This window comes from Takifugu rubripes, chromosome 8 (genome assembly GCF_901000725.2).
Source record: "Takifugu rubripes chromosome 8, fTakRub1.2, whole genome shotgun sequence".
Taxonomy (NCBI): Eukaryota; Metazoa; Chordata; class Actinopteri; order Tetraodontiformes; family Tetraodontidae; genus Takifugu; species Takifugu rubripes.
The window spans coordinates 12137409-12149567 of record NC_042292.1 but is presented as its reverse complement, the minus strand read 5'-3'; the positions used below and the strand labels follow the sequence as shown (position 1 = coordinate 12149567).

The 12159-nt window shown below is 41.2% G+C and overlaps 1 protein-coding gene across 1 annotated transcript; it reads left to right on the top strand.

Moving 5' to 3' along the window:
* Positions 1–847: 847 nt before the first annotated feature.
* LOC115250838 (uncharacterized) lies at positions 848–12154 on the top strand. Its single transcript, XM_029841069.1, has 7 exons — positions 848–896; positions 1002–1682; positions 2719–2844; positions 2932–2975; positions 3071–3169; positions 11890–11901; positions 12023–12154. The coding sequence occupies exons 1-7, from the start codon at positions 848–850 to the stop codon at positions 12152–12154; spliced, it is 1143 nt and encodes a 380-aa protein (XP_029696929.1).
* Positions 12155–12159: the final 5 nt, after the last annotated feature.

Here is a 12159-nt window from a genome sequence, read left to right as displayed (position 1 = left end):
TGGTGAAAATGAGCTCCTTCTTTCCTTGGCAAAACTATCCATTCATCAAAACATAGATCACAAAATTGGCCCCTGCCTGTTATCGAGGCTGTTTGAAACCTTGGAGTCATGATTGTTGACCATCTGAGGTTTTGTGATCATGTAGCATCAGTCTCCCTGTCATCCCGTCACTTTGCCATATCCAACCTCAGAAAAGCCAGGCCATTAAACCTACAAATGCTGATACAAGTCATGGTGATCTCCCATATTCCCACCAATTCCGATAGTCCAACGAAAGCAGGCCCATGCCACCTCACTGCTGATAGAGGTCTACTGTACCTGCCCACATTAAGATCATGTCATTCATGCTGACCGACAGACTAATACCTGAATCTGCTCCCTCTTACGTGAACAATCTTGTTTGAGCCCATGCTACCCCTCGTTGCTGCATCATTTTCCAAAAGCTGTCTGTCATAATAATTAGTGAGCATTTACTGGATGCATTACTGCAACATGGAAAATATAAAAAAGAATGATTGCTGGTTGGTTGGTTGGCTGGTTGTTGTTGATTGGTTAGAAATGATGCACATTATAACTCAACTCAAATTGAATTCTATTCATATATGATGCAAAATCCTATTCTTAAGGTAATCCAAAAAATTTTCTTGTGGGTTTTTTTAACCTTTAAATCTTCCTTTGATTTCTCCAACATCAATTTTATCAAGCAAATCTGACATTACAAGTGATCGTGTTTCCTGTATCTCACACCCTCGAGTCATCTCCGGCTGCCCAATCAGATACGAGTGCAGCATTTATCAGTTTAAAAAGGACCAGTCTTCTCTTCACTCAAACCAACACTTGGAGCAAGATGACATCTGCAAAGTTGATCTTCTGGCTGATATGTTTGGAGAACTTTGGTGAGGATTTTTTTTCTTTGTATTTTGTTTATTTATGGCATCATTTGCAAAATTCTAGATTTAAACATTAAATGGTGTTCATTTCTAATTGTATTTTGTTTTCAGCTCAGACAGCTACGATGGAATTTTCTCCATCTTTGAATTGGAAGACCAATTATATCTTGGTCAAACCTGGACAGAACCTGACTTTGCCGTGTCTTCACAGAGATGATGTTTCTACCAAGATCTCTTGGTTTAAAGAAACTCTAGGAGAGCAGCCGATTCTGATCTGTATGTACAGGATATCAAGTAAATATTGTAGATGTGCTAATGACTTCAATCCACGTTTCCAACTACATCCTGGTAACAATGGAACTAATCTGACAATAACAGATTTGAAGTTATCAGACTCAGCGACGTATTACTGTGTAAATCAGTATTTAAATGTATTTGACTTTACAGAAGGTTATAATGTCATTGTAGAGGGTTTAGGGTTGACCATAGATCAGTCAGCATCACATTCTATCCACGCAGAAGGTTCTGTGACGCTGAATTGTACAGTACATACTGGGTGGACGTGTGATGGGGATCACACTGTTTACTGGTTCAGAAACTCTGGACCATCTCAACTGGGACTCATGTACAGCCATACAGGCAGGAATAAGCTGTGTGAGAGGAAAACCAACACCTGTTTCTACAGCTTCTCCATGAAGAACCTGAACACTTCTCAGACTGGGACCTACATTTGTGCTGTTGCAGCATGTGGACACATTCTGTTTGGAAATGGAACCAAGCTGGTGTGTGGGGGTGAGTGCTCTAATTTTGTGCAGATTATTTTCTGTATATTGTAGAAATAATTTACATATTATCTAGTTTTAAAAATATTAAGCCAGCATCCAGTAATTTATTTAATTGTCCATAAAAAGGTTATCCTAATTAGCTTTGTTCAGTTGGTTTATATATAGTGTTTTATCGAAACATTTACCAGTTCAAACAGATATGGCCTAAATATCCCCCAATTCTCTCTTTACACAGAGCTTTCAGGATCTAAAATGAGGAGAAATTGTAACATTTAAAGCCTGGTTTGAATTGTACATGGACACCGTGACAGTCCTTTAAAAACATAATATTATTGGTCAAAGTATCACTTTAACTCATTACGTTTTATGTCAGTATAGGTTCTTGTTAGGTTCAAACAACCAAAACTCAAATGAGGCAAAGACAACAGTTTGGAAATTTACTTGCAAGGAGAACGGAGAGATGTGCTCAGTTACAGATCTCCAACACGTTCTGACGCACACCTCCCGCCATCCTTCTTTTATTGAAATGAGGAGGTCCTTAGCTACAGAAGTCCTTCACTGATTTGATTAGCTTATCTCGCAAACAGCAGATTCTTCTATATCAGACAGATTAAGAGAACATCTCCTGGGTTCGGCCCCGCAGCTCTGTCTCCAGTCAATGCCACTTCTCCAACAGCCGCCGCATTTCTGTCGCCCTCGACCAGAGAAATTCGAGGTGACATACCAAGCATCACGAACCTTAACCATTAGCAAATAATAAGAAGCATGAAGTAATGAGAGACAATATAACAAGAATAAGGAATATAACAAGGCAGAAGCAAATAAGAGATAACTTTAACATAATGGATCTAACAGTTCTGTTTCTATATTGTTACTTTATAAAATAATTTGTGACTGGTGATGTCTATTGTCTCCCTGAATTACACAGTAATGACATCATAACTAGCTTAATATAAAGTGAGAGGACAAATTTGTTGAAATACTTAAATGATTGTCTGAAATGGCATCGCGGATATCACAATTTCTGATGCATCTCGTTACAGATGAAGGAAACCATCTTGTTTTGGTGTATTTCCTCAGTGCGGCCTGGATATTTACCATCATCGTGGTTGTTTTATTATCCATTTCAGTTTTTATGACAAAGAGGAAAAACAGTCATCACTCTCTGGGTAACTGATGTAATATATTTTAAATATTCTTAAAGGTTAACTGGGAAAATTACTTAAAAAAAAATCTCTTCCTGTGTTTTAAAACAGACTCTCAATCAAGAGTCCAAGCTTCATCCAGAGCCAATGCAGAGGTGGAGACAATTTTGATTTTTTTTAAAAAAAAGGTTATATGTATAAATAATCCTTATTTACACACACTAACTTACCCTTTATCACATATCTCCAGGGCTACCAAGAGGAAAACAACCTCCATTATGCAGCTTTGAGGAACAACCAGCCCAACAGATCAATGCAGAACAGACAGAATGAATGTGTGTACTCTGCTGTGAGGCTGTAGATGTCTTGTTGTCATTGCAGCTTAACACAGGACCTAATTAAGTATTTTGAATTTACTCATACCGGTTTCTACATTTTCAATTGTATCATTTATCAATCTCGATGAAACAAAGTTTTCCTAATAAAGTTGTTTTTTTCTGGCCATGTCGACAAATGATAGATTACCTCCATATATTTATATTCATTTTATGAAGACAAAGCTTGTATCGTGTTGTTGCAGTCCTTAATTTGTGAAGTCAAAAGCTCCAACAATGGTTTTCACAAGCATTCATATCCATCGGACTATTAAGTTGACCAAAACACCCACTGGATGAGACAAATGCTCCATTATGTGATCATGACCATGTAAACAGCAGCAGGCTATGTCTTGGATACATAGAAATGCTAAGGCAGGGGCAGTATTATCCAAAGGGTTGGCGTACTCCTGCTGTGTCCACCGTGGTCTCTCCTTCCCGGAACGATTTTTCCCAGGAACGATTTTTGCTTATTTGGGATCCAATTTGCCAGCAGTTTAGAAAACGTTTAGCTATCTTTGTTGACCTCTTTTTTGTAAAACTTGCGGCATAAAGACTAACAAAACAGATAACAAAATTGAACAGAATACAAACATTAATTTTTGATTTAATTAAAAATTACTACCTGCTCAAGATTCCCAATACAACTGAAACCTTGACATCTGTCTGCTGCTTTTTGAATCTGCAGACCTTGGTTAGCTTCCTAATTGGTGCATCAGCATTCAGCATGATGAAAAGCAGTCACAGCTGCCATTGTTAAGATAAAATCAATTAAAATTTTATTTTGCAACAAAAGACCTTCAACAGTTTTATTAGAATTGTGAAAAAACTGGTCAAGGGATTTTTGTCCATCCCTCTATCAGTCTTCGACTTCTTTATCTCTTTTAGGGGACAGGTGGCTGCTTATCCCACTTCTAACTCACAAAGACAAACAACTGTTCATGCCCTCATTCACTTCTAATGTCAATGCACATGGACACGGGGAGAACAGGCAAACTCTGCACAAAAAAAACCCCTGACTGCAGGAACCTTCTTGCTTTGTGGCAGCCATTTTAGCCCCTACATAACCGTGCCACCCCTGTGTCAGTTCACCTCATGTGTGTCTCCCCTTGTGTTGTGCCACTTTCATCATGTTGTGATTACTGATCACAAAGTGCCATAATCATAAAGCATAATCTTTACAAATATTATGGTTATGGCATAATCATAATCTTTGAAAATATTATGATTATGGCACTTTTGAACTATGTTGGATTGCAGTACCTCTCGTGTGTCACTGCCAATCCGCGTGTTCTTTAAATGAAGACTTCCAGTAAACAAATGTCAATTTCAAAATGTATTTAGCAAACAGATGTATTTTGCAAACAGATGTATTTAGCAAACAGATGTATTTAGCAAACAGATGTATTTAGCAAACAGAATCAATTCAAGATACAAATATTACAGAGCTCCGGACCAGTTCATAACCCTAGCAACAACAAAGTCAATTGTCAGGGCATGAAGTCTGACGACCTAACTATCCCTTGGCCCAGTTTATATAGAAAGACATATATAATTATTGATGCTAATTCAGTCCAATCCAGTCCTTCTTCTTGGGTGACTTCATCTTCTTCTTCCTGCCTCATTTGGTGTTGGTGCAGTCCTTCTCCATTGTCTTCTCAGATGGCCAGGTCAGAGGTCTTATTCCTGTTCAGGAACTTATCAATCACCAGTAAATTATGCTGTCATATTTTACGATGAGGGTCTACCATTTCCTGTCTGCCTGGCTCCAACTGTCTAAGCAGTATTCATGTCAAAGAAGGGTCAACTGACTTGCTTATGTATATTCCTACTAAAGATTATATAGTATTCCTAACTTCTAAACTAACTGTAACATAAACAAAAACATATAGTATAACACATGCTAATAAGATAAAAGATGCTAACAAGATAAACTAATTCTCTTCAATCCCCCTTTTGGCCTAGCCTAAGCTAGGCCAATAAAACAATTCATTGACTGCTCCCTTTGCTATAATCAAGAATAATAAAAGTTTAATCATGGTGCCGTCTTCTTTGGATGTTCCTGGATCTGTCCAAGCGTTCTCTGTGAATTACCTGCTAGGGTACATTGATTCCAGTGATACCAGAGTTAGGATTAAGGTGTTAGGTTGTTAGTATGTTAGGATGTTAGGGTTAACAAGTAATATTCGCTCTGCAACTTCAACGGGACCAGTCCACCTGTGCTCTGACCACTTTCACTTGATGACTCTCAGAAGAACCCACTCAGCTGTGTGTGGAATTCCTGGATCCTCACTGGATGTGGTGGCCGAAGTTGCCTGTTGGTAGAAAACTGAGAGAGTCGTTTTTAGTTGAACAAAATAAGATTTATATTTCATGAAAGTGCTGGGCTGGCCTATGGATTTTCTGCTCCTGGTCCCGGAAAGGGAACACCCCTCTCGAGCTCAAAGGGGGTGAATCCTGTTCGGGAGCTTAACAGAGCTTCTTACTGACATCAAGGCTATTGTAAGCGCCTGTGTCCATTTCATTCCACTGTGAGCACATATCTTGCCAATTTTGCTCTTCAGTGTTTGATTCATTCTTTCTACCTTCGCCTAACGCCTTCTCTACTTCTTGTAAATCTTTATTCTTAAAATGAGTTCCATTATCAAACCCAATTCGTTTGGGGAAACCATGTGCCGGATTAATCAAAAATTTAATAACACTTTTTGCATCTTCTGCTTTTACGGGAACCGCCTCTGGGCAGCCAGTGTATGCATCCACTGCCACCAAGAGGTATCGGAACCCATTGACCCTGTCCATCATGTCAGTGAAATCTACAATTATTTCTTGCCCTGCCATGGGGCAACTGGAAACTTGCCCTCGTGTGGTCGAATTGTTGATTTCACATTAAAGTGTGTGCATATTGAACATTCTCTGATCTAATTTTCTACACTGGCTGACAAAAATGGATGCCACCAATGTGTTAGATACCGCATCATTTGTGGTTTCCCGCAGTGTGTCAGGCCGTGGGCCTCTTCCAGAACGGCATCTAACAGACCGGGCGGGAGAACAGGTCTGGTGTCTGGGCCCCGCCAAATTCCTTCAACTTTCACAGCCCCCCTTTCCTTCCAAACTGTTTTTTCATGTGGAGAAGCTTCTTCTTGATCACAACTAAGTCTTTCCCTATCGTATCTTGGAAGAATTTCATGAACTGTTTTCTCTGCCAACAACAAATTGTAACTTGGTTTATAACCTGCAGCCTTCTTTGCTGCCTGATCTGCAGCCTCATTACCTCTTCCCTCCAGAGAGTTTTCTTTGCTGTGACCTTTGCACTTCACGACTGTGACCTCTGCTGGTTCCATGAGTGCCTGTGTCAGTTGCCTCATCTCTGCCTCATGTTTTATAGGAGATCCTGATGTTGTGTTAAAACCTGCCCGCAACCATTGACAAAGTTCTACCTGGATAGCTCCCACTACATATGCTGAATCTGTATAGATAGTCACTCTCTTTCCCTTTGATATTTCTAATGCTCTAATAACTGCCTTCAATTCTGCAAGTTGTGCTGACTCTTTACCTGTTAGGTTTCCTGTTTCCACTTCCTCAAAATCTTCTTGTGATTTTCTAACTATAGCATAGCCAGCTTTCAGCCCCTCTTGTGGGTGTCTGAAACAACAGCCGTCCGTGAATAGTATTTCATCTGGATCCTTTAACGGCTCCATCTTAAGATCTACTCTGATTTTTTCATCTTTCTTCACTTTCTCTTCACATCTGTGTGGTTCACCCTCTCCCATACCATCTGCCATATTGATCCCTTCATGTGTGTATGTTATGTGTGGTGCCGTTAAAATCTTGTCCATCCTGGTCTGCCTAAGTGAGGTCATGGTGAATGCTGCTGACCTGACCAATGATACCACACTATGTGTTGTAAGAACTGTCAGAGTGTGACCCATCACTAAATGTGCTGTTTTTTGTAAAGGTTTTGCTAGCCCTGCTACATGCCTTACACATGATGGCTGCCTGTTTTCAATGGGGTCCAGCATTATACTTGCATACATTAATACTTTCCTTTCACCCCCTTTTTTCTGAAAGAGAACACCATTTACTGTATGTTCTCCTTCAGAAACATCCAAAAAGAAAGTATCTTTATATTCCGGAATGGCAAAACATGCAGATGTCGTGAGTGCCTGTTTAAGAGCAATGAACGCTTTCTCTCCCTCAGTTATCCATGTTAGCCGAGCTGCCAAATCACGCATTCCCTGTTCATTCACCATTGCACGTAGGAGCGTAGTCTTTTCTGAATATATAGGAATAAAATGTATAGTCCTTTATCTCCACACAGAATAGCTGCTCCTGTCCTCACCAGGAGATCTCGTCCCAACAGGTTGATAGGGCAATGTGGTGAAATGACAAAGGGGTGCAACACAGTCTGTCCGGCAAAATGAGTCACTAATGGCACAGAAAACGGCAGTCTCTCCGGGCTTCCTGAGAACCCCACAAGCTCGACGGTGTCAGATCAAGTCAGCTCCGGTGATAAATTCCATGAGATGGTGGAACACTGCCTGGTACCTCCGGATAGTTGCGATATGGACAGTCCCTTTGCCAATGACCATACCCTTTACAGGCATGACACTGATCTCGGCCTAAGTACCCGCCTATCAAGCCGTATCCCTGCCCGCCGCGTCTCCCACACATGCCTCCCCTAGGACTCACCCAATGTGGGTTTATAGGTACAAAATCTTGGTGCGGACCTAACGGATCTGGCTGCACCTGCCGAGGAAACTGCTGAACCATCTGTTTCTCTTCCTTTCGTTCATCATTAAGCTTTTTCCGTACCTCATCTAACTGAATTTTTAGGAGCTGTTCCTGCGCTGTCATCACCTCCTCTTTCTTTCCCTGTTGTTTAGAACCAGGATGGCACCCTGTGGCACACTTCCATTCCTCTTTACACCTCGTAAGGAATCCATGTGCCAACTCACTTTCCTCCCACTTAAATCTCAGGTTCTGCATTGCTCCTGGAGATACTGGAAATACCTGTCTCATAGCTTCAACAACCCTGGTTGCACAAGGGCCAAAACGTGCAGCATTAGGTCTATCTTTAATGCCTGCTGCTACCTCAACTTTATCCAAATCCCAGAGAGACACTTGTCTCCCTAAAATTCCTCTAAAGTCTCCCACCGCCAGCTGCATGCTCTGTGTTAAACTGAAAAGGGTAGACATCCACTTGCCGCCTCCCTCTGCGGGTGGGGGCATCTTATCCACCAAACAATTAATGTCTGTGATAGCAAATGGAACATATACTGGTAGCTGTCCTCCTCTTTTCTGTATCAGAGGGGCCTGGAACTGCGGCCTTCCTAAAACAGGCCCCTTACTCCGCGTGTGTATTCCTGTTTGACTCACCTCCTCATTATTTATGGTCCCTGGCAACGGTACACCTCTATACTCACACTCACTCTCTTCCCATGATTCTAATTCATATAATTCTGTCTGAGCTTCAACAGGCTCCTGAACCTCCAATTCTCCAATAAATGTAGCCGGAATTTTGTAGGGATCTGTCTTATTCTCGCTCTCCTCTTTATCATTGCCATAAATCAATCTTGCCTTCTCCTCCCTGTGCTCAGCCCTGGCAAATCCTCCTGATGGATCAGCTCTTTTCTCTTGTTTTGTTTGATTGCTAAGTGTTTTAAAGACGTTTAATGATTTTTGACTGTCCTGTTTTTTAAATATAGTTTGTTGGGAGATTTTAGGGTGAACCACCTGAGCTTCTTCTCTAAATTCAATTTTTCCTAAGTTATCTTCAACCTCTTCCTGTCCCTGTTTGATCCTTCTAACCTGTCTCCAAAGTTCACCCACTGTCTCACGTAACTCCTGCAGTTCTTCATCTCTGTCCACATCTAACTGACCACTGTTAATAGTCAAAACTGGCAATTGATATGGGGGTGGGGAAGTGGTAGTAGGTAATGATGGATAAAGAGTGGTGTTAAGTGTCAATGTCTGGTTTGGATCTTCTAATGAAGGCTTCTCTACATTGGGCACTCGTGTGACCCCCCTAGATCTGAAATAGTGCACCGCTGCACATGTCACAGCCACAACATATATCCTTCGACGCTTATCTTCTAACTCCTTACCCTGTTTTTGCCATGATTCTCCTGCTATAAACCCTAATTTTGGATTATCAAGATGATCCTGTAATATAGTGTGAGTTTCTGACTCCCACTTACACAATGCTTCAGTTAAATTAACCTTCACCTCTGGAGGGGGAAGTATCTTCTGCTTCTGAGCTTCCTTCCACAACTTTTTTATTGCATCCAATTCTCTTTTCCTGTCCTCTTCTTTCATGCCACTCACCACCTGATCAAGAGTCCACTTCCACTGTTCTTCCACAGACCGGGGATAGGGAGAACATTCTCCCTAATCCCAACACGCTTTACCACATTCCAGTTCCATCTTTAACTATGCTCCCAAGTGAGATTGAATGTGAATGACTCCAACGGTCAACTCAATGCCTCAGTGAAACAAGCTTCTAGACCAAACTTCTTTGATCCGGTTCCACTCTGGGGGTTAATTCCCAAGGACAAAGAGCCTTTTAATTCACGTTCACTCTGGCACTTTTCCAACCCACACAAAAACAAAAATCTCGGGCGCCGGGAGTGTCCGTCCCGTCAACTGCGCTCCGAGTCCCAACCCAAATCTTTGATATACAGTGCACTGCATACAGCAATACAGCACTGTACTAGTTACGGTTTACTCTAACCGTACTTATTTACGGACTCGAACCGTAATTACTAACGGATTCGAACCGTTCTTATGTACGGACTCGAACCGTAATTACTAACGGACTCGAACCGTTATTGCTAACGGACTCGAACCGTTATTGCTAACGGACTCGAACCGTTATTGCTAACGGACTCGAACCGTTATTGCTAACGGACTCGAACCGTTATTGCTAACGGACTCGAACCGTTATTGCTGCAGTCATTTCAATATTTTCTATATTTGTATCTGGAATTTATAACTAGGACACTTCAATTGACAGTGACGACAAATTTTTTGGAAATTGCCAATGTGCAGAACTTTTGATTAAACAGGTGTCTGCTTACCTTTTATTAGGGATCCCTTTGTCGTCAGTTGTCCTCCGAAGTGACCGTTGTTGAATTCTTTGCCTCAGATGACTTCTCTGTCTTCATCACGTCGGGGTCACCAAATTGTTGGATTGCAGTACCTCTCGTGTGTCACTGCCAATCCGCGTGTTCTTTAAATGAAGACTTCCAGTAAACAAATGTCAATTTCAAAATGTATTTAGCAAACAGATGTATTTTGCAAACAGATGTATTTAGCAAACAGATGTATTTAGCAAACAGATGTATTTAGCAAACAGAATCAATTCAAGATACAAATATTACAGAGCTCCGGACCAGTTCATAACCCTAGCAACAACAAAGTCAATTGTCAGGGCATGAAGTCTGACGACCTAACTATCCCTTGGCCCAGTTTATATAGAAAGACATATATAATTATTGATGCTAATTCAGTCCAATCCAGTCCTTCTTCTTGGGTGACTTCATCTTCTTCTTCCTGCCTCATTTGGTGTTGGTGCAGTCCTTCTCCATTGTCTTCTCAGATGGCCAGGTCAGAGGTCTTATTCCTGTTCAGGAACTTATCAATCACCAGTAAATTATGCTGTCATATTTTACGATGAGGGTCTACCATTTCCTGTCTGCCTGGCTCCAACTGTCTAAGCAGTATTCATGTCAAAGAAGGGTCAACTGACTTGCTTATGTATATTCCTACTAAAGATTATATAGTATTCCTAACTTCTAAACTAACTGTAACATAAACAAAAACATATAGTATAACACATGCTAATAAGATAAAAGATGCTAACAAGATAAACTAATTCTCTTCAACTACCATATTTTCACTGTAATAAAAGGCGCAGTCTCAGTTGCGGGTGCTATTTCTGTATTTAAAACATACATAAGGTGCACCGTATTATTAGACGCATGCTAAAACATACAGTAAAAAATGACAACGGAAGTAAAATGGTGAGTTTCGTCACATTTATTGAACAAAATATTCATTCTTCCGCCACAAAACCATCAAAGTTTTCATCTTCTGTATCTGAATTAAACAGCTGCACTATTTCAATGTCCAACATCCCAAATTCCTCTTCTTCATCATCTGAATCAGACTCACCGACCGGTTCCAGTTCAGCGTTGATTTTGTGAAAGCTCTTCCAATACATGAAGACAGTATCATAGCCCATGCATCTACAATCCACCCGCATATGGTGGCATAACTTGCCGCCGCTGCCTCATAGTCTTTGTGAAGGAGTGTTCGCCTACCATCATCCAGCGCTCTGTCCATTTCCGTGGCAGCCAAGAACAACGGTGAACGACTAACTGTTTCACTCGGTTTTCCAGCTCGGGCCACCTTGCTTTGTTCCCACAGGACATTAAAATGTCTTGCAGCTGCTCGATTGCCATTCTCAGCCGCATATTCGACGGCCTACAAATTGCTGCTTTATGTTGTGTCCATTTGATGAAACCCCTTCCACTTCCTTCCAATAAAGCCTCCATGGTCCTTGATGGGCTTGTAATCATCTTTAGTATTTTCACCTTTTCGACATCACTTTTATATCCAATGGCTATCAGCTAAAAATCCTCAAATTGAACCTCATTTTGGATCACCCATCTAACGTCCTATGTTTGTTCACCAGGATGAATGGCAGGTAGGCCCATAGCAAATTGCAGAAGTAAACTTCAATAATGAAAAATCACCAGGCAGGCAGCAGAGAGTGGCCAGGGCTGGGACAGATGTTAAGTTATGCAAATGGATGTGTGCTGTGCCAGATGCCGGATTGGTCATCCGAAGATCAAGTATCTGCCAATTGGTGGATTGTCCAGGAGGGACTAAATTTAAAGCAGAAGATTGCTGCCACCTGCAAGCTCCTCAACTTCCTCAATAATCCAGTGGGCCTCTGATGTGT